This window comes from Bos mutus, chromosome 1 (assembly GCF_027580195.1).
Source record: "Bos mutus isolate GX-2022 chromosome 1, NWIPB_WYAK_1.1, whole genome shotgun sequence".
In the NCBI taxonomy this organism is placed as follows: Eukaryota; Metazoa; Chordata; class Mammalia; order Artiodactyla; family Bovidae; genus Bos; species Bos mutus.
The window spans coordinates 129,240,159-129,262,770 of record NC_091617.1 but is presented as its reverse complement, the minus strand read 5'-3'; the positions used below and the strand labels follow the sequence as shown (position 1 = coordinate 129,262,770).

The 22,612-nt window shown below is 36.8% G+C and overlaps 1 protein-coding gene across 1 annotated transcript in view; it reads right to left on the bottom strand.

Moving 5' to 3' along the window:
* The window catches only part of PIK3CB (phosphatidylinositol-4,5-bisphosphate 3-kinase catalytic subunit beta), a 178,881-nt gene that overhangs the window by 37,979 nt on the left and 118,290 nt on the right, over positions 1–22,612 (bottom strand). Inside the window, exons 13-15 of the mRNA XM_070375585.1 lie at positions 10,073–10,261; positions 3,508–3,629; positions 504–647 (exon numbers count right to left, since the gene is read on the bottom strand). Of these exons, the coding sequence (XP_070231686.1) occupies positions 504–647; positions 3,508–3,629; positions 10,073–10,261 (455 nt within the window). The remainder of the gene's footprint in view (positions 1–503; positions 648–3,507; positions 3,630–10,072; positions 10,262–22,612) is intronic.

Below are 22,612 nucleotides of genomic sequence, written 5' to 3'. Positions count from 1 at the left end.
CGGATCTTCTTCTATCAGGGACTGAACCTGTGTCTCTTTCGTTGGCAGGTGGATTCTTTACCTCTGAGCCACCAGGGAATTCCTAAAATCTTTACTTACACAATAGTAGCAATGATGATACAACTATCCACAACCTTTTGTAGGAATAAGTAAGTCTATTTCTTAATCCAAATATGTCAACACAGTAAGTATACTTTACTGGAAAACAGCAATACTTATAACCATCAGTAGTAGTAATAAAAATTACTATGATGAAAAGTTATTAATTACAGTTAAAAATCAAGGAGGCATAGAGGGACACTTATTTATCTGAGTTACATTGCCAAATCATGAAAATTGAGAATCTGGGTATTGAGAAATAGGAGAAGACACCAGGAAAGCATAAATGTTATGGATGACTCAGAAACAAAGCAGCTGGACTGTTCTGCTAAACGTCCTATATTATGTTGATTAATACTCACAAAAGCATATGGTGGACTCAATTTGAAATATAAAAGACTTACCTGAGGTGCCAAAATAAAAACTGCCCTATCCTCCGATTAGCAAGTGCTCTTTCTAGTAGGAATCTAGACAAGGCACAATCAAGAAAAGGCTCATATTTTAAAACTTGCACCAACTGTAAAAGATATTGAGAGAGTTCTTCATCACTGAAAGAAACAAAACACAGAGTAAGTCACTCAACAATCAGAGCTGGAAAAAGACCCCTCTTACTTATAAAACTTCAAATACTAACTTTGAAACAGTGGTTCTTTTGGGTCAAGCCTGTTGCATGCTTATATTCACTTTCATGACTATAATAACACAAAATAAGCTGAGGATTTCGGTGGACAGAAGAGTATATGAAAAGGAGCAAAGAACAGCTATATGGGGCACTTTGAGTAAGTTAACGAGGTTGATACAAATGATGACTGTATTTACAATCAGCCCAGAGTTATAATAAAAATAGTTTTCTGATCATGCTGAAGAAGTTTACATACTCACTCAATCAGTTTTTTTAAATACAAATTCCATCAGTACTTCAGCAACTTAATTTTCCTTTCCTATCAAAGGGTTAAGTAATTTTTGATCCCAGATAATGAACGAACAATTAAAATTTTCAAATACTTTGAAGAATAAAGAGTACATTTATAAGTTGGAAGGACTCAAGGAATTAACAAAACACTATAATTAAATGAGCTGAATTAATTAAGATTGTGGCTCTCTATTTTGTATCTATCTCCAAACCATTCACATGTAAACAGTCTCATTAGAGGCAATTCCTGTAGTCAGGTTAAGATATGTTATCTCAAGGCCTCTACTTGGTGACTAGTCTTGGACAATAAACGGTTAAGAATGTAGTCTAAATCAGATGTGGAACCTAAATCTAGAACATCATTCATCTGAAAAAAAACCAAAAACACCTCACAAGCAGAAAATTTAACAGAGGAAGACACATTAGAATTACCTATATGGAACATGAGATCACAGCAATCTCTGCCTAGGGGTCAATATATTTGAAAACAACAATTGGCTCATTCCAAGGAGGTGGCAGGTAGCCTGCCCCTCAGGTATCCAATGCAAACTTAGGGAGGCTGAGGAACAATGGGGAGCCTCATTTATAAAAACTATCTATACAACAATTTTAAGCTTACTGTAAAATCCATGCCCATTATAAAACCTATAAATAGTGTGACAGAAGTATAGAAGGGGCTTCCTCTTTCCTAATACTTAAAAAGACATCTCATAAACATACCTGAAAAAATATTTTGTATAATTTGCTTTGAATATCACACAATTTAAAACATAAATGATTTATTTTAAAAAGAAAAAAAAATCACTATATCCTTAATTTTCTGAGAAGTTTTGCTTTTTAAATAATCATACAGAGACTTCCCTGGTGGTCCAGTGGTTAAGATTCTGGACTGCCAATGCAGGAGGTGCAGGTCTGACCCTTGGTCTGAGAACTAAGATCCCACATGCTGTGCGTCACAGCCAAAAGAAAAAAAAAAAAAAGCAAACCATACAGTATAACCCCTCCTTTTGAGGCTAGAAGGAAAATGGAAAAAATTTTAAATGCTCATTGTCTGAGATTGTCTCAGAAATGATATTTTATCAAATAAATCCCACAGATTCTCACACATGTATTACCCTAAAGGGACTATACAAACATGTTCACTGCATTGTTAATAATGGGAAATTTTGAGAAATCTAAAATGGTCTTCAATAGAGAAATGGAGAAATGTAATAAATATCTATGACAGAATATTACACACTAGTGGAAGGAATAAACTACATTTATACATACCAGGAGAAGACTACCCTCAAAAACATAATGTTTGATAAAGGAAAAAAAAACTATGTAAAACAATATATATGTGACAAGACACATTTATGTAATTTTTAAATGTACAATATTACCTCATACCTATACTGTATAGATATATAAAACTGATAAAAACAGAAAAATGATGTATAGAAAATACACACCAAATTTGTGTTAACAGTTGTCTCTGAGAAGTGAAAGTAATCAGGACTAAATAAGCAAACTATGAAGACTCCAACTGTAATGTTAATTGCTTAAAAAATACTTAAAAGTAAAAACTTTAAAAATACAAATTAAGAAATTAATATTTCTTAGTTCTGGGTAGTGGACAGAAAAGAGTTAATAGAATAGCAAGCAAGATTGCTATCCTTTGAAAAAGTAAGCATACAAGGTTAGCCCTTGGCTGGCATCTGGGAATGTAGACAGGGAAGGCTTCTCACCACCCTAACAAATAAGACTAGGTCACTGCTTAAACTGTTCTGCAAACAGTACTGCTTATGCCCAACACCCATTTTCATTCTGGGAGTCTAGGATGTGGGAATATGCTAAACAGAGGTACTTAAATGACTAGGTCTTAATAAAAATCAAACTAATGAACAAACAAACTACAACCAAGTCTCTAACAAGCTTTCTGGTAGATAGTATTCAGGCATGCTGTCACGAATTGTTGCTGGGGGAATTAAGTGTAGTCAGTGTGACTCCTTTTGGAAAGAACTCTTAGAAGCATCTCTCTGGTTTCCTCTGGATTCTGCCCCATGAATTTTTCCTTTGCCAATTCTGCTCTGTATTCTTTTGCTATAATAAATCTTAGCCAAGAGTCATGGAACTGGAGAGTGATCTTGGGGACCACCAGAAGCAGTTTTTGATTGTTTTTTTGTTATAGAGAGGGGACTTCCCTAATGGTTCAGTGGTTAAGATACCATGTTTCCACTGCAGGGGTGTGGGTTTAATCCTTGGTCAGGGATCTAAGATACTATACGCCATGTGGTATGGCCAAAAAGAAAAACATCTGTATCGTGTGTGTGTGTGTGTTGGATAGGAGAGACTTGAGAGTATGAGAGAATAATAGGGAGGAAGAGAACAAATGCTTTGAACGGAATCATTCCTAGCCTGTTCCTTTCTTACAGAACATTCAAGCAGATCTCAACTTCTCTTCTCACCCACAAGTTATTCCTTGACCCCAAAAAGCCTCCTGCAGGAGATACCTCATCTGTTGCAGGCAGCCCACAGCATATTCTCGCACATACTGATCTGGATAGTTGAAATCTAGAAGCTCAAGGGCCTCCCGGGGGGGCAGTTTAGGCCAAATCTGAAGCAGTGCTTGAAGCTGTTTAAAAGTTGAAAGGAAAAAAAAGATTACTTTTCTCTCCTATAACTTCTGAACCACTTATCCGTTTTTTCTTGGTACACAGGAACAGAGATGGTCAAAAGAAAGGAGAAGTATACGTGCAATTACTAAGGCCTCAAAAATCTATTATTGCTAATACAGGTTAACAAAAGATGGTCTCTGCTGAGGTATTCTATAGGTAAGCAGGCAAAAAAGTGATTATATACTTAGCTAGAAGTAGAATGATACACTGAATATATGAATTCTACAATCATTAACCATTACATTTTTTTTTAAAAAAGGAAATAAAGGCAGGGCAAGAGGAGAGGAGAAGGTGAGAGGAAGGGGAGGAGAGAGAAATGACTAAGAAATACTTAAAGGCCTTTGAGAGAGACTAAAGAGGGAGGGATGTATGTATACCTATAGCTGATTCACCTTGTTGTACAGAAATCAACACAACACTGTAAAGCAAATATCCTCCAATTAAAAATAAATTTTTTTAAAAAGAAATACTTAAAAAAATAAAATAAAAAATAAAAAGAAATACTTAAAATTCAAATTACAAATATAAGCTGAAAAAGTACATTAATATATCAACATAAAATTATCTTGAGAGAGTTTAACAGAGTTTATATCTATCAGTTTATAAAACTTTATTGACTAGAATACATTTAAATCCTTTAAATCATAGTAAGTTACCCACAGGAAATAAACAGTACCTAGTTTATTAAATACAGCCAGTTTCCCACTTACAGATGCCACTTAGAAATTATCAAGACATAGGATAAGAAAGCATCCCATGGGGGGATGACTTGGGATTACCCATGAAGGTTGGGTTCAGATGGACATGGAAACCTAAGTTCCAGAAAACCCAAATTTCTAGAAAGGATTTCATCTGCCTCCCAACAGAATGAGTGAGACTCATCAGAGTTGATTTCCTTTTATGAAGGGCTGATATTGGAAAGAGTCCCTTCCTCTTCATGATTTTGGTATCTTTATAGCTTACATTCTTATTGCAGAAGGAAGTGGGAAGAAAAGTGGTTATGGAGGAGAATGAAACACTTTTTTGACAATTATGAGTTGTGGCTGTCCACAGCTCAACCCTATCTGACAAAGTCTTATTCCTTAATTTCTAATTTATGTCGCTGGGTTTTCTTAGGTATTACTTAAACAGCACTGACATCAAGATCAAGGAAGAAGCACAAAATGTATGCAAGACCAGAGATACAAGAATACGGCAAATAGATGGCAATGGCTGAAGGCTTCTCTCAATTGCACGTTCAACCTCAAAGTCGTGTTGCAGGAGGTGGCCTGTGGAACCTGCTGTCTGCCTTGTCATTTGTCATTTGAGCATTTGTGAGAAACTTGGGCTTTGACAATTACATAAAAATAATTTAAATTTATTGTTTTAATTATGAAAATTACAAAACTTCTCATTAATTTCTCAAGTGCCCAAAAAAAGTCAACATCTAAATGAGTAACTAGTAGTTAAGGTATTTTCTCATACAAAACAAATTTAAAATTTAAGTTAAAGCAAAGGAGCAAAGGAAAGATATAAGCATCTGAATGCAGAGTTTCAAAGAATAGCAAGAAGAGATAAGAAAGCCTTCCTCAGTGATCAATGCAAAGAAACAGAGGAAAACAACAGAATGGGAAAGACTAGAGATCTCTTCAAGAAAATCAGAGATACTAAGGGAATATTTCATGCAAAGATGGGCTCGATAAAGGACAGAAATGGTATGGACCTAACAGAAGCAGAAGACATTAAAGAAGAGATGGCAAGAATACACAGAAGAACTGTACAAAAAAGATCTTCACGACCCAGATAACCACGATGGTGTGATCACTGACCTAGAGCCAGACATCCTGGAATGTCAAGTCAAGTGGGTCTTAGAAAGCATCACTACAAACAAAGCTAGTGGAAGTGATGGAATTCCAGTTGAGGTCTTTCAAATCCTGAAAGATGATGCTGTAAAAGTGCTGCACTCAATATGCCAGCAAATTTGCAAAACTCAGCAGTAGCCACAGGACTGGAAAAGGTCAGTTTTCATTCCAATCCCAAAGAAAGGCAATGCCAGAGAATGCTCAAACTACCGCATAATTGTACTCATCTCACACGCTAGTAAAGTAATGCTCAAAATTCTCCAAGCCAGGCTTCAGCAATACGTGAACTGTGAACTTCCAGATGTTCAAGCTGGTTTTAGAAAAGGCAGAGGAACCAGAGATCAAATTGCCAAATCCGCTGGATCATGGAAAAAGTGGGAGAGTTCCAGAAAAACATCTATTTCTGCTTTCTTGACGATGCCAAAGCCTTTGACTCTGTGGATCACAATCAACTGTGGAAAATTCTGAAAGGATGGGAATACCAGACCACCTGATCTGCCTCTTGAGAAATTTGTATGCAGGTCAGGAAGCAACAGTTAGAACTGGACATGGAACAACAGACTGGTTCCAAATAGGAAAAGGGCTATGTCAAGGGTGTATACTGTCACCCTGCTTATTTAACTTATATACAGAGTACATCATGAGAAACGGTGAGCTGGAAGAAACACAAGCTGGAATCAAGATTGCTGGGAGAAATATCAATAACCTCAGATATGCAGATGACACCACCCTTATGGCAGAAAATGAAGAGGAACTAAAAAGCCTCTTGATGATAGTGAAAGTAGAGAGTGAAAAAGTTGGCTTAAAGCTCAACATTCAGAAAACGAAGATCATGGCATCTGGTCCCATCACTTCATGGGAAATAGATGGGGAAAAAGTGGAAACAGTGGCAGACTTTATTTTTTGGGGCTCCAAAATCACTGCAGATGGTGACTGCAGCCATGAAATTAAAAGACGCTTACTCCTTGGAAGGAAAGTTATGACCGACCTAGACAGCATATTGAAAAGCAGAGACATTACTTTGCCAACAAAGGTCCATCTAGTCAAGGCTATGGTTTTTCCTGTGGTCATGTATGGATGTGAGAGTTGGACTGTGAAGAAGGCTGAGCGCCGAAGAACTGATGCTTTTGAAGTGTGGTGTTGGAGAAGACTCTTGAGAGTCCCTTGGACTACAAGGAGATCCAACCAGTCCATTCTGAAGGAGATCAGCCCTGGGATTTCTTTGCAAGGAATGATGCTAAAGCTGAAACTCCAATACTTTGGCCACCTCAAGCGAAGAGTTGACTCACTGGAAAAGACTGATGCTGGGAGGGATTGGGGGCAGGAGGAGAAGGGGATGACAGAGGATGAGAGGGCTGGATGGCATCACTGACTCGATGGACGTGAGTTTGAGTGAACTCTAGGAGTTGGTGATGGAAAGGGAGGCCTGGTGTGCTGCGATTCATAGGGTTGCAAAGAGTCAGACACGATTGAGCAACTGAAATGAACTCAACTGAATGATAATTTATAAAAAATTAACTTTAAATTGCTTTGCATTAGAAAAAATAACCCTTTTGAGTAAATTTTAGAGGTTGATTACATTACTATTATTAATATACATTTACATAAATTACTAACTTGGATATGAAATGTGATACTCTGCAATTTACATAATAAATTATATCAAACTTATTCAACAAATAGAGTGAAATGTTAATTTTTACATTTTAACTTTTACCTTAAATCTTGATTCAATTATTCTTAAACTACTGAAGAAAATGATTACCTCTTATACTTGTTCTTTTAATGTATACAGTACGTGCATGCATACAGTACATAGGCAGACTTACATACACTTACCTGTGGTATCGAAATCCCATGGGGATAGGGCTATTAAGGGAAAATTATGTAAAAATGCTCCTCAGGAGTGTAATAATGAAAAAAGATTGAGGAATACTGGTTTAATGATATGAAACGCCTACCTAATCCCAGGTTTTATCACACAATTCCTCCAAAACTCTAATGGACCAGTACTCCTTATATAGGTAAGGGGGATCGTTTTCTAAGGAACTGACACAATAGTTTAAAAAAACTCCTAGCATCCCCAGTTAACACATGGAATACACTGCTCCACAAACACAATACTGGGATAGATAATGTTATATAATAACAGAGGTTCAACTGGTATTGAAAATAGCCCTACTACTAAAAAGTAATTCTTTTAGTATGTTATTTATAATTATTAAATTGAAATATAAACATTAAATTACACTCATCACTTCAGTTTAATGAAAGCTATGGAAGCAAATAGGGAAGGCAAATCTGACTTAGCCAAATAAATAGTGAAATTAGTGTCACTATTTTCACTGTTTTTCACTATAAATAGTGCAATTAACATGTAATTAATTGCTCATCTCCTGCAGAGACAACTGAATTAATTTCACTATTTATATGGCTATTGAAATCCCTTCTGCAGTATGCTAAAGGAATACTTTCCTGTGGATTAATGGGAGGCTAATCTTTTATAGAATTTTCACCCATGGCTTATACCTTCAGAATCACAGTACAAATCTGCACCAGGTTCTGACTCTCTACTTCTCTTAGGCAGTCAATTTTTAAAAAATTTTTATTTATTCACTTATTTATTTTTGACTGCACTGGGTCTTAGTTGCTGCACAAGTACTTTCTCTAGTTTTGGCGAGCAGGGGCTACTCTCTAGTTGTAGGGCATGGGCTCTAGGGCATGTGAGCTTCAGTACTTAACGACTCGCAGGCACTAGAGAGCACAGGCTCAGTAGCTATGAATGGGCTCAGCTGACCCATGGCATGTAGAATCTTGCCGGCCCAGGTATCAAACCCATGTCCCCTACATCATCAGGTGGATTCTTAACCACTTGAACACTAGGGAAGTTTAGTAATCAATTTATTGAAAATATGGTTTATATTCTCTTCTACCAGTTCAGTGTAACTGGCAATGGTATAGGACTGGGGAGGTGCCAAAACACACTATTTTTTATTCTGTTGCTCTTCCTTTCTAGACTACTAAAAGGGTGGCTTAGGATCATGAAATTCATGTCTTCCTGTACTTGCTTATACATGTTTAGGTTTTTCTATTAGAGTATCCAGTTACACTACTGACTTTTTCTACACAATGGAGGAAATTAAGTTGTATCTGAAAACAACAAATTTCAGATTCACTCATGGAAATGAGACAAGTATACTAAACTCTTCAGTATAAAAATCTGTGTCCCTGGGTTTCAAATAAAAAAATACTAAGCTTGGACTCTCTTACTCTATTTTCTTACAGATAAAATACAAAACCTCTTTTTCAGATAACTTAAAGAGTATAGTAAGAATTTTTTTTCTATTCTAATCTATACAAAATAATAAAATGATGCATTTCTTGGCTAGGCACTTAGAAATGAATGCCAATCATGAGAAGCAGGCAAATGTGCCAACTAAAAAATTCTTATATCTTACATTCAACCATTATGGGGGTTCACAGAAAACTAACCTTGAATTTAAAGAAATAACTGGTTAGATGACAACTATATCGGAATAATTAAAATCTAGCTTTAAAAAAAAGATATCCTGACAAAAATAGCTCCTTTTCAAAGTAAGTAATGGTCATGTGGCCTAACTGTATCAACACTTCAAATAAGGCACATCATATAATTTTGTAACATGATTCCAAAAAAAACTGTTAGACACTAGGAATAAACTCAAAAGAAATCCTTTCTAAACTTAATTTGAGAAATAAAACAATAAAGTAAAGATTTTAAAAATACAAGATTAAAAGAAATATGTATTTCTCAACTAAATTTAACTCATTATAGATTTAACAAAACAAGAAAAAATTTTAAAGACCAACTGAATTTAAGTAAGTAAGGTGAATAAATGCAGTTCTCTTAATATACCAAATGTATTCATTCTGATTAAAAAATCATTTCAAGAAATTTTCTGGAGAACTTTGATAACCAAATGAATTTCGTAATGCCACTGTTTTTTCATACGTTCTTAAAAACAAAATCAAGTAGCTAAAATTTGGTGGCTTCTTCTGTACCCGAATTTTTTTCCCCTTTTCTCTATACTGCATAAAGGCAAATGTCATCAACACTGCCCAACTTTAAATAAATAATAAAAGTGATGTTTTATATCATTTATGATATAAAATGTTAACTTCTAAAAATAGAGGTTAATTTCAAACAATACATATGCATTTTAGACATTCATTGCAAAGGGTCTTAAGATGAAAACCTACAAGTTCATTGATAAAGCTGGTAAAAGTAACCCAGGATCTACCATATGCTGGTGGAAATTATGGATGATTATTCCAAGACCTAAGTTTTAATTATCTTTAGTAAAGGACATAGAAAACCTATTCAGAATTTGGGATTTTGAAATCTTAAAACTTTCTGGACTACCATTTAGATCAGAAGGTCTAAGAGTTTAAAACCTGTAAACTTCTACAGAAAATTATACAACCTATAGAAACATACCTTTGTAGGAAAGGACAATTTACATGAAATCAATAAAGTAATATAACCACCAAATGGAGTTACAAAAATGATCTCTTGTTACCTGAGCAACATCCTCAAGTTTATTCCACTTGATCGACAGCAGCAATTTCGGCAACGCGTGTGGGAAATTCTCTCTGCAGTCTTGTCGCAAAGTCCAAATAAGATCCATTTCATTCTCACACAGTTGAGACAAAGGATCCCTGTCCAAGATTTCTTTCAGTACAGCAAGAAACTTCTTTCCACCTCGACTCTAAGAGAGCAAAATTACTCGTTAGAAAACTAAATCGTGTAAACATCGCAAAGAGTCGGACACGACTGAGCGACTGAACTGAACTGAACTGAACTGAAACCTTGAACACAGGGGTTAGGGGCACCAACTCCCAAGCAGCAGAAAATCCCTAAATCCGTGCATTTAACCAAACCACGAATAATGTGGTACTGTAGAATGTGTATATTAAAAAAAATTCACTTGATCTGCACAGCTCAAACCCGTGATGTTCAAGGGTTAATTATACCAGGAATTTTTAAAATAATTAATGAACTTTAAAATGTGAGATACAATCTAATTCATTAAAAACTTGGAGCTTCCTTTAAAAGTTTTATTAAGCTGAGTATTAAATTTGTAAACTAAAGATGAAGGAAAAATTATTTTTAGTTTTTTAAAAGAAAGAATTAAAAAGAATCCTCTTTTAAAGTCCGTGTACAAACACTAGGTGGCAGAATTGCAATTTGGATTAAAAAGAAGACATATTTGAACTGAGTTTCTCATCTTTTGAAATTTTTAATTGCTATTAAAAAAAAAAACAAAATCAAAGATGAACCAAATATATGAAGTTTTTTTAGAAAAAAGTAATGGGTGCCTTCTTAGCTCTGAGGCACTAAACCATTTAGATTAAGAATTGAATCTTGGCTAAAATCAAACATTAAAAAAAAATCAGTTATCCCATTTTCTTTCCTAATCCTTTTAAGAATATATTAAAATAAAGAAAATGGACCACACTGTTTATTCAATCCAGACTCTGAATTAAGACTAACATGAAAGAAAGAGATACAAAATTTCCCAAATATAAAGAAAAACTATAAAATTTAGGCAAAAATGTATCTCCGTTACCCCACCCCCTCAAAAAATCTACAGAACTATCTGATAAGACTGTGTAAGGAGTTATTAATATATTCTATTACTATGCTATTTGGTACTCGAAATTACTTTAGCTGGGATTTCATATCAACATTAAACTGAATAAATCAAACTACTAACTTTCTAAAGTACTGAGATTCAAAATAGTATATGTATATGTTAAAAAGAATTAGGATAACATAATTGCCCATAGACAAAATCTGAAACAGTCAACCAAACCACCATTGGAACCAATAAGCAATTACACCAAGTGTGGGATACAAGGTTAATACATAAAAGTAAATCATCTTCTTATGTATTAGCAATACACAAGTGGAATTTGAAATTAAACAACACAATACCATTTACATTATTACCCCAAAATAAGTCAACAGGTATAAAGTTAACAAAATAAATACAAGATCTATATACAGAAAACTACAGAACTCTGATGAAAGCTATCAAAGAATTAAATAAATGGAGTTATATTCTATGTTCATGGATAAGAAGACTCAATACTGTCAGTTTTCCTCAACTTAATATCAATAGATTCAATTCAAACCCAATTAAAATCTCAGTAAGCTATTATGTGGCTATCAAAAAACTGATTCTAAAGTTTATATGGAAAGGCAAAAGACTCAGAAGAGTCAACACGTTATCAAAGAAGAAAGAACAAGGTTAAGGTCAACATGACCCTTAGGGTCAACATGACTTAGGTAAAAATAAATGTGAAATGCAAAACTATAAAACTTCTAGAAGAAAAAAGGAGAAAATCTAAATGACCTTGGGTTTGGTGATAACTTTAAACATATAACACCAAATGTATGATCCATCACTCAAAAGAATTGATAAGCTAAATTTCCATGAAATTTTAAATTATCTGCTCTCCAAAAGAAGCTGTCAATGGAATGAAAACACAATCCACAGACAGGGGGAAAATATGTGCACATATCTTAAAATAAAGGACTGGTATCCAAAGTATACAAAGAACTCTTAAAACTCAACAGCAAGAAAACAAACAATAGACAAGAATACAGATCAAAGACCTGAACAGATACCTCATCAAATAATAAATGCAGATGGTAAAATATATACATATATATAAGGAAATCAGTTCTGAATATTTATTGGAAGGACTGATGCTGAAGCTGAAACTCCAGTACTTTGGCCACCTGATGCAAAGAACTGACGAACTGGAAAAGACCCTGATGCTAGGAAAGATTGAAGGCAGGAGGAGAAGGGGATGACAGAGAATGGTTGGATGGCATCAACGACTCTATAGATATCAGTTTGAGCAAGCTCCAGGTGTTGAAGATGGACCAGGAAGCCCGGTGTGCTGCAGTCCATGGGGTCACGAAGAGTCAGACACAACTGAGCGACTGAACTGAACTGATATATGAAAAGATGTTTAACATCACATGTCAACATGGAAATGAAAATTAAAGCAAAAATGAAATATGACTACATACCTATTGCTACTGCTACTGCTAAGTCACTTCAGTCGTGTCTGACTCTGTGGGACCCCATAGATGGCAGCCCACCAGGCTCCCCCATCCCTGAGATTCTTCAGGCAAGAACACTGGAGTGGGCTGCCATTTCCTTCTCCAATGCATGAAAGTGAAAATTGAAAGTGAAGTCGCTCAGTTGTGTCCAACTCTTAGTGACCTCATGGACTGCAGCCTACCAGGCTCCTCCGTCCATGGGATTTTCCAGGCAAGAGTATTGGAGTGGGTTGCCTTCGCCTTCTCCTATTAGAATGGCCCAAATCCAAAACACTGACCATATTAAAAGCTGCTAAGGATGTGGAGCTACTCTTATTCAATGCTGATGGGAATGCAAAATACTACAATCACTTAGGAAGACAGTTTGGCAATTTCCTACAAAACTAAACACTCTTAGCAATCCAGTATCACGCTCCTTGGTTATTTATATTTACCAAAAGGAGTCAAAAGCTTATGTCCACACAAAAACCTGCACATGGATGTTTATAGCAGCTTTATTTAAAGTTGCCAAAACTTTGGAAGCAACCAAGATGTTTTTCAATAGGTGAATGGGTAACTGAATGGATAAACTGGAATACACAGAAAGGAAAACTATTTAGCACTGAAAGAATTTAGCTATCATGTCACAAAAAAGACACAGAGAAACCTTAAATGCATATGACTAATAGAAAGAAGACAATCGGAAAAGGCTATATGTGAAATGGCTCCAACTACAACATTCTGAAAAAAAGCAAAACTATGGAGACATTAAAAAGATCAGTGGTTGCCAGGGATAGATATGTCATTATGCATGTGTGCATGCATGCTCAGTGTGTCTGACTCTGATACCACATAAATTGTAGCCACCAGGCTCTGTCCACGGAATTTTCTAGGCAAGAATACTGGATTGGGTTGCCATTTCCTCCTCCAGGGAATCTTCCTGTCCCAGGGATGCAACCCACGTCTCCTGCGTCTCTTGCATTGGCAGGTGTTTTGTTTATGACTGCACTACCTTGGAACTCCTATATGTCATTATACATTTGTCCAAACCCACAGATACACAACAGCAGGAAGGAAATCTAAGGCAAACTATGGCTGTTGAGTGATAATGATATATTAACATAGATTCTTCCCTAGTAATAATGTACCATTCTGATGAGTGATGCTGATAAAGAGGAGGCCTATATATGTGATATGTGCAGGGGCAGAGATATATGGAAAATCTCTGTACAGTCCTCCTAAATCTGTTTCTAGTCTAAAACTGCTCTTAGCAAAAATAACCTCTTTTTATACACATGTATCCATACATACACAAACTCTCTATCTCCTCCCATGTATGAATTACAGTGGGTTATATTCAGAGCCTCAATCTAAAAAAGGTATGCTTTATTTCATGAACGTGACTGAGTTTCTTTGAAAAATGATCATGATAAATAATCAGAATTTGAAAATGAAACTCCTACACTTACATATAAAAGTGAAAGCTGATATTGCAAACAACGAAGAATATAAATTGTTCATGCGAGAGAAAGGCAGACTGCTGTTGAATTAAATAGTGAAAAAAGCTAGCAGACCTACTATAATCTCATGGATCAAAATAAGACTTTGCAGACCTGCTACAAGTAAATATCCTGAAGACACAGTAGTAAAGGAAGAAGGAAGAGCAATGAGTTAGCTGTGTAATTTCACTGTGAATGTTTACTGAGCTATGAAAAGCACAGTACTGAATAAGCCCAAGGTAAAAACAAACAACTACCAGAAATGTTGCAGTAAGCAAAAAAACTAAGAACATTACATTCTTTTACAAAACAATCAGCAATGAAAAATTATATTGCAGTGCAATTGAAGAACTTATACTCATGTTAAGATGCTTAAATTTAAGTTATGATGGGAAAAAAATGAAAATTAACAACCATATTCTCTTAGTTTTTATGTTTATATTTTTCAACTCATATACATATTATGAATTATTGACCAAAATAAAACACATCATATGTATCCTGCCATGAGCATATGAAAAAAGACTATGGCTCTTTCCCCTTGCTCACTGGAGGTAAGGGGTCAGGGGCCTGGAATATTCATCTGTCATATTCAGAGAGGCTAGAAACTCAAAATGTGTTAGCAATATGCTATTAAAGGACAGAATTAACTATGCAATGGCCAGACTGGGGACCTGACAAACACACAGCTGAGGATGAGACAGCCCATGCAGTCATGGCTGGTGGGATAGAGAGTGACAAGACAGTTAAATGACTGAGAGATTAATTACAAACAGAGATTGAGCAAATAAGTATGTTAAGGTTGATAGGAATCAAGATTACTCACTGTCAGAAAAGGTAAATTAAAATATATTAAGGCACAGACTAAAAAGAAATCCTGTGGTAGTGAATCCAAATAAGAGGCAGTGATAAGAACTCTCGGTTTTCAGTAGATAGATAAAGCAAAAAAACCATGTCTCGGTGCTTTTTGTTGTCGCTTAGTCACTAAGTCATGTCTGATTCTTCTGCGACCAAATGGAGTGTAGCCAATCAGGCTTCTTTGTCCACTGGATTTCCCAGGCAAGAATACTAGAGTGGACTGTCATTTAGTTCCCCAGGGTATCTTCCTGACCCAGGAATCAAACTTCCATCTCCTATATTGGCAGGTGAGTTCTTCACCACTGAGTCACCAGGGACGCTCAAATATGCAGCCGAACACATACTACCTAGCTTTGTTTCATGAAACGACCTAATGCAATTGCATGGCAAGGACAATGAGAATACTGAGTGCCCAGAATTTGGAATCTAAATACTTTTGACAAACAAAAGGAATCAGGATTTCTAGGAGGAATGACTGAAATCAAAGTTCAGTTCAGATCAGTTCAGTTCAGTGCACTCGCTCAGTCATGTCCGACTCTTTGTGACCTCATGAATCACAGCACGCCAGGCTCCCTGTACATCACCAACCCCCGGAGTTCACTCAAACTCACGTCCATAGAGTCTGCGATACCATCCAGCCATCTCATCCTCTGTCGTCCCCTTTTCCTCCTGCCCCCAATCCCTCCTAGCATCAGAGTCTTTCCCAGTGAGTCAACTCTTCGCATGAGGTGGCCAAAGGACTGGAGTTTCAGCTTTAGCATCATTCCTTCCAAAGAACACCCAGGACTGATCTCCTTTAGAATGGACTGGTCGGATCTCCTTGCAGTCCATGGGACTCTCAGGAGTCTTCTCCAACACCACACTTCAAAAGCATCAATTCTTCGGCGCTCAGCTTTCTTCACAGTCCAACTCTCACATCCATACATGACCACAGGAAAAACCATAGCCTTGACTAGATGGACCTTTTTTGGCAAAGTAATGTCTCTGTTTTTTAATATGCTATCTAGGTTGGTCATAACTTTCCTTCCAAGGAGGAAGCATCTTTTAATTTCATGGTTGCAATCACCATCTGTAGTGATTTTGGAACCCCCAAAAATAAAGTGTGACACTGCCACTGTTTCCCCATCTATTTCCCATGAAGTAATGGGACCAGATGCCATGATCTTCGTTTTCTGAATGTTGATCTTTAGGCCAACTTTTTCACTCTCCACTTTCACTTTCATCAAGAGGCTTTTTAGTTCCTCTTCACTTACTGCCATAAGGGTGGTATCATCTGCATATCTGAGGTTATTGATATTTCTCCCGGCAATCTTGATTCCAGCTTGTGTTTCCTCCAGCTCAGCATTTCTCATGATGTACTGTGCATATAAGTTAAATAAGCAAGGTGACAATATACAGCCTTGATGTACTCCTTTTCCTATTTGGAACCAGTCTGTTGCTCATGTCCAGTTCTAACTGTTGCTTCCTGACCTGCATATAGGTTTCTCAAGAGACAAGTCTGGTGGTCTGGTATTCCCATCTCTTTCAGAATTTTCCACAGTTTATTGTGATCCACACAATCAAAGGCTTTGGCATAGTCAAGAAAGCAGAAATAGATGTTTTTCTGGAACTCTTGCTTTTTTGATGATCCAGCGGATGTTGGCAATTTGATCTCTGGTTCCTCTGCCTTTTCTAAAACCAGCTTGAACATCTGGAAGTTCACGGTTCACTTACTGCTGAAGCCTGGCTTGGAGAATTTTGAGCATTACTTTACTAGCGTGTGAGATGAGTGCAATTGTGTGGTAGTTTGAGCATTCTCTGGCATTGCCTTTCTTTGGGATTGGAATGAAAACTGACCTTTTCCAGTCCTGTGGCCACTGCTGAGTTTTCCAAATTTGCTGGCATATTGAGTGCAGCACTTTCACAGCATATTCTTCCAGGATTGGAAATGGCTCCACTGGAATTCCATCACCTCCACTAGCTTTGTTCATAGTGATGCTTTCTAAGGCCCACTGTACTTCACATTCCAGGATGTCTGGCTCTAGGTCAGTGATCACACCATTGTGACTATCTTGGTTCTGAAGATCTTTTTTATACAGTTCTTCTGTGTATTCTTGCCACCTCTTCTTAATATCTTCTGCTTCTGTTAGGTCCATACCATTTCTGTCCTTTATCGAGCCCATCTTTGCATGAAATGTTCCCTTGGTATCTCTAATTCTCTTGAAGAGATCTCTAGTCTTTCCCATTCTGTTGTTTGCCTCTATTTCTTTGCATTGATCGCTGAGGAAGGCTTTCTTATCTCTCCTTGCTATTCTTTGGAACTCTGCATTCAGATGTTGATATCTTTCCTTTGCTCCTTTGCTTTTCGCTTCTCTTCTTTTCACAGCTATTTGTAAGCCCTCCCCAGACAGCCATTTTGCTTTTCTGCATTTCTTTTCCATGGGGATGGTCTTGATCCCTGTCTCCTGTACAATGTCACGAACCTCATTCCATAGTTCATCAGGCACTCTATCAGATCTAGTTCCTTAATCTATTTCTTACTTCCACTGTATAATCATAAGGGATTTGACTTAGGTCATATCTGAATGGTCTAGTGGTTTTCCCTAACTTTCTTCAATTTAAGTCTGATTTTGGCAATACCGAGTTCATGATCTGAGCCACAGTCAGCTCCTGGTCTTGTTTTTGCTGACTGTATAGAGCTTCTCTGTCTTTGGCTGCAAAGAATATAATCAATCTGATTTTGGTGTTGACCATCTGGTGATGTCCATGAGTAGAGTCTTCTTTTGTGTTGTTGGAAGAGAGTGTTTGCTATGACCAGTGTGTTCTCTTGGCAAAACTCTATTCGCCTTTGTCCTGCTGCATTCTATATTCCAAGGCCAAATTTGCCTGTTACTCCAGGTGTTTCTTGACTTCCTACTTTTGCATTCCAGTCCCCTATAATGAAAAGGACATCTTTTTTGGGTGTTAGTTCTAAAAGGTCTTATAGGTCTTCACAGAACTGTTCAACTTCAGCTTCTTCAGCGTTACTGGTTGGGGAATAGACTTGGATTACTGTGATATTGAATGGTTTGCCTTGGAAACAAACAGATCATTTGGTCGTTTTTGAGATTGCATCCAAGCACTGCTTTTCGGACTCTTCTGTTGACCATGATGGCTACTCCATTTCTTCTAAGGGATTCCTGCCCACAGTAGTAGATGTAATGGTCATCTGAGTTAAATTCCCCCATTCCAGTCCATTTTAGTTCGCTGATTCCTAGAATGTCAATGTTCACTCTTGCCATCTCCTGTTTGACCACTTCCAATTTGCCTTGATTCATGGACCTAACACTCCAGGTTCCTCTTCAATATTGCTCTTTACAGCATCAGATGCTTCTATCACCCGTCACATCCACAACTGGGTATTGTTTTTGCTTTGGCTCCATCCCTTCATTCTTTCTGGAATTATTTCTCCACTGATCTCCAGTAGCATATTGGGCACCTACTGACCTGGGGAGTTCCTCTTTCAATGTCCTATCATTTTGCCTTTTCATACTGTTCATGGGGTTCTCAAGGCAAGAATACTGAAGTGGTTTGCCATTCCCTTCTCCAGTGGACCACATTCTGTCAGAAAACCAAAGTGGGATAAAGAAATCACCAGATGAGGCTGGAACACTTTCTTGTGCCAGAAAGAAGTAGATGCTCAAAGAATGATGTCGACAGATCAAACAGACACAAGATAGAACTTGAGTTGCCACAGGCAAAATCTGGGTCAAATCTGCACATTAAAATTAACTATGTCATTAAATGAAAAAGAAATCACAAATTCAAACTACTATAATCTTTTTAAGTAAATAAATGGTGGGTGGGGGTGTGAGAAAAACATCTACCCTACAGTATACGTCAACTAACAAACCCAAAAGGAAAATAAATTTGAAAATCACACTTTGGATACCATTGTAATTAATACTGGTTCAGACAATCTGTATTAATAAATACTAAAACAAGTGGGTGAAAGTTAGCTGTGAAACAGTATGTTTCCTAAGTTGCAAAATAAGTCCACAAATTACTCACTTTATTAACTTCGTAGTAGAAAAACCTAGTGGACACTATCCTAACCAAGCAATAATAATTAATATCAACCGTAACAGAAAAACAACAACAACAACAAAAAGAGCCAAAATGACAAATTGACATTGTTTGCCTGTGAGTAAAACGCAGTAAGGACACATCACCACTTAAATTTGCTCAGTTGTGTCTGACTCTTTGCAACCCCATGGACTGTAGCCCACCAGGCTCCTCTGTCCGTAGGATTATCCCGACAAGAATACTGGATCGGGTTGCCATTTCCTCCTCCAGAGGATCTTCCCAACCCAGGGATCAAACCGTCCTCTTGTGTGTCTCCTGCATTGGCAGCAGATTCTTTACCACTGAGTTATCAGGGAAGCCCCCACCACTTCAATGTATTCATGCTAAAAATGCATTGCTAGAATCCAATCATGACAAAACATTAGGCAAATCCAAACTGAGTGACATTCTACAAAGTAACTGATCTATATCCTTAAAAAAAATCAGTCATTAAAGATAAGGAAAGACTGAGGAACTGTTCTAGAATGAAGGAAACTAAAGACACACGTCAAAGAAATACAACAAGTAATCCTGGGTTGAATCCTGGGCGTAAAGAACACTACTGAGACAACTGGCTAAATATGGAATGGAATGTGGGGAACAGACAATAGAACTGTATCAACATTATTTTCTTGATTTTCATGAATTGATTCTGGTTAACTATGAGAATGTCCTCATTTTTAGGAAATATACACTGAAGAATTAAAGGATAAATGGCATAATGCATGCCACTTCATCTCAAATGATTCTGAAAGAAAGGCACACATACACATGGAATGATAGAACAAATATGGCAAAGTGTTAATAGTTGGGGAAGTTGGAGAAAGCTGTACGGGAATTCTTCATATTCTTATCTCAGGTTTTCAGAAAGTCTGAGATTTTTTTTTTAATGTTTGCTCCTTTCTTCCATCAAATGGAGGGCACTAAAGATTCCAAATCATTCTATTAAGAAAACATTCTAGGTAGATCCCCAGAACCTCTGAACTAAAGGCTGAGTCACTATCTGCATTCACAGAAGCCAGTCGTTAAGATTTTGTGCCTGAGATTCAGCAATAAGAAAATAAAACTTTTTAACACACATGTTTTAGATTAGAGCAGGGTTTCTAACCCCCATGCTGTCTCATAGGAGGATGGTCCTGTGCATTGTAGGAAGTTGAGTAGCACCTGAACTCCATTCACTACCTGTCAGAAACAACCTCCAGTGAGCTGAGACAAATAAGAAAACTTCTAGAAGTACTAAATGCCCCACTTGAGGCAAAAAAAAAAGCCACAGGTTGGGAACTACTGGCTAGGAAGATCAAAAGCTGCCAATTCAAGAATCATAATTCACAAAGATCCCATTTTTTTCTGTTCTACAGATATCCCACAATCTTTGGCAACTATATGTTTTTAAAAATGCAAATAGCTATTAGGCTTAACACTTTCAAAAGAACAGAAGTGCTGTTGAGAAGGATATGAAAAATCAAGAATCCTTTTGCAGTCGGATTTTGCAGGTGGGAATGTAATATGAAACAGTTATTTTAGAAAACAATGGTAGTTCCTCAAAAGATAAAAAACAAAATTACCATATGATCTAGTAATTCTACTTATGGGTACATAGCCAAAAGAACTGACAGCAACATCTCAAAAATATATTTGGACACTCATGTTAATAGCAGTGTTATTCACAATAGCTAAAATGTGGAAGCAAACAAGTGGATAAACAAAATGTACTAAATAAACTGGGTATTAGTGGCACTAGTGGTAAAGAATCTGCTTGCCAATGCAAGAGACGTGGGCTGGATACCTGGATGGGAAGATCCCGTGGAGGAGGAAATGGCACCCTACTCCAGTGCTCTTGCCTGGAAAATTCCACGGGCAGAGGAGCCTGGCGGGCTGCAATCCATGGGGTCACTTAGAGTCTGACATGATGGAGTGACTGAATATACACACACACATATATACACACACACACACACACAATTCAACAAGTGAACTTACCATGATCTTATTAAAGAATGTAACATGCTCTTGACATATACATGAAGAGAGGATTAAAACAGTGGAACGAGAACATAGTTCTCTCTATTCCTTTCATTCAAAAAGATGAAGTATTTTATGTATTTAAAAATACTCAGCAGTAACAGTTCTGGGATATAAAAGAAAGTGCCTAACATAGGAATCCTTTACTGAGAGAAAGCAGATAGGACCAGGGATCAGATCTGCTAAGATTGAAGCGGTAGTGAGAAACACAGTTCCAGGATACATTCCAGCTTAGAATCAGAGGATTCAAGGAATGAGAGGTGGCCAGGGGGAATCATCAGGGAAGTTAGTTGTAACCGATCTGCAGGTGGAGCAGCTGCTATGGTCACATATGCCCCTTGCTCTGTTTGTGCTGAGCTGAAACAGCAATGGGATCAGCCCAAAACTGAGGTGAGGAGCAGGGTACTGAGTACTTGGGAGACACTTGATCTCAGAAGGGAGGAAATCTTCACATACAGGAAACTCATTTTCAGCACAGCCTACCCCAAATCCTACAGACACTGAATGCAGGTTACAGTGAATAAGCAAACAACCAGGGAGCCACAACTACAAAAGAGCTAAACTAAGAATCACCAAACACTGAGAAAAGCCAAAATAAGAAGAAAAGACAGATGCCAAAAGAAGAAGCAAGACCACTTTAAAGTTAAAGATTGTTTTATTCCTCAGAGAGAATTAATGTGACAGAATAACCATGAAAAAGGAATAAACAGAAATCTTTTAAAAGATAAAAATCTTTTAAAAGATAAAGAAACAAACTCCTACCTGACTAATCATAAGAAACTGCAAGTTAAAATAATATGACATCAGTTTATGTTCACTGAATCAATAAATTAAAAGGGTTGGCAGAAATGCAAAAGGATAGAAACTCTCCCACAGTGTATTTTAACTCTTTTAGGTTATGCAACTTGATAGAATTCTTACTAAAAGGAGACAAACCTTTCAACCTATAATTTTATTTGTATAAATTTATCCTACAAAACACAAACATGTATAAAGACATATGAAACATTTACTGCAACAAAGCTTTAGTAGAGAATAAATGGAAATGAGCAAACATACATCAGTGGAGGTATGAATATTTAATAACTAATTGTATCAGTAATTAATGTCATGAAATATTAACAAGGCTTTCATAAAGAGAGAAGTGGAACTCTTCCTACAAACATTACAAGATCCATAAAATGCATTGCATGAAAAGGAAGAAAATAAAAAGATCTCGAACTTTAAAAAAAATATACAGATATGTACACACAAAGCTAAACTGTTTATACACTTATCTCTAGGAGAGAAAGGTAAGTAGCAGTTAGTAAAAAACTTACATTTTGGTTCCATATAGTTTATTCATCGTACTATGACAAACCTAGACAGTGTATTAAAAAGCAGAGACATTACTTTGCCTACAATGGTACGTACAGTCAAAGCTCTGGTTTTTCCAATAGTCATATTATGGATGTGAGAGCTAAACAATAAAAAGGGCTGAGTGCTAAAGAATTGATGCCTTTGAACTGTGGTGCTGGAGAAGACTTTCGAACGTCTCTTGG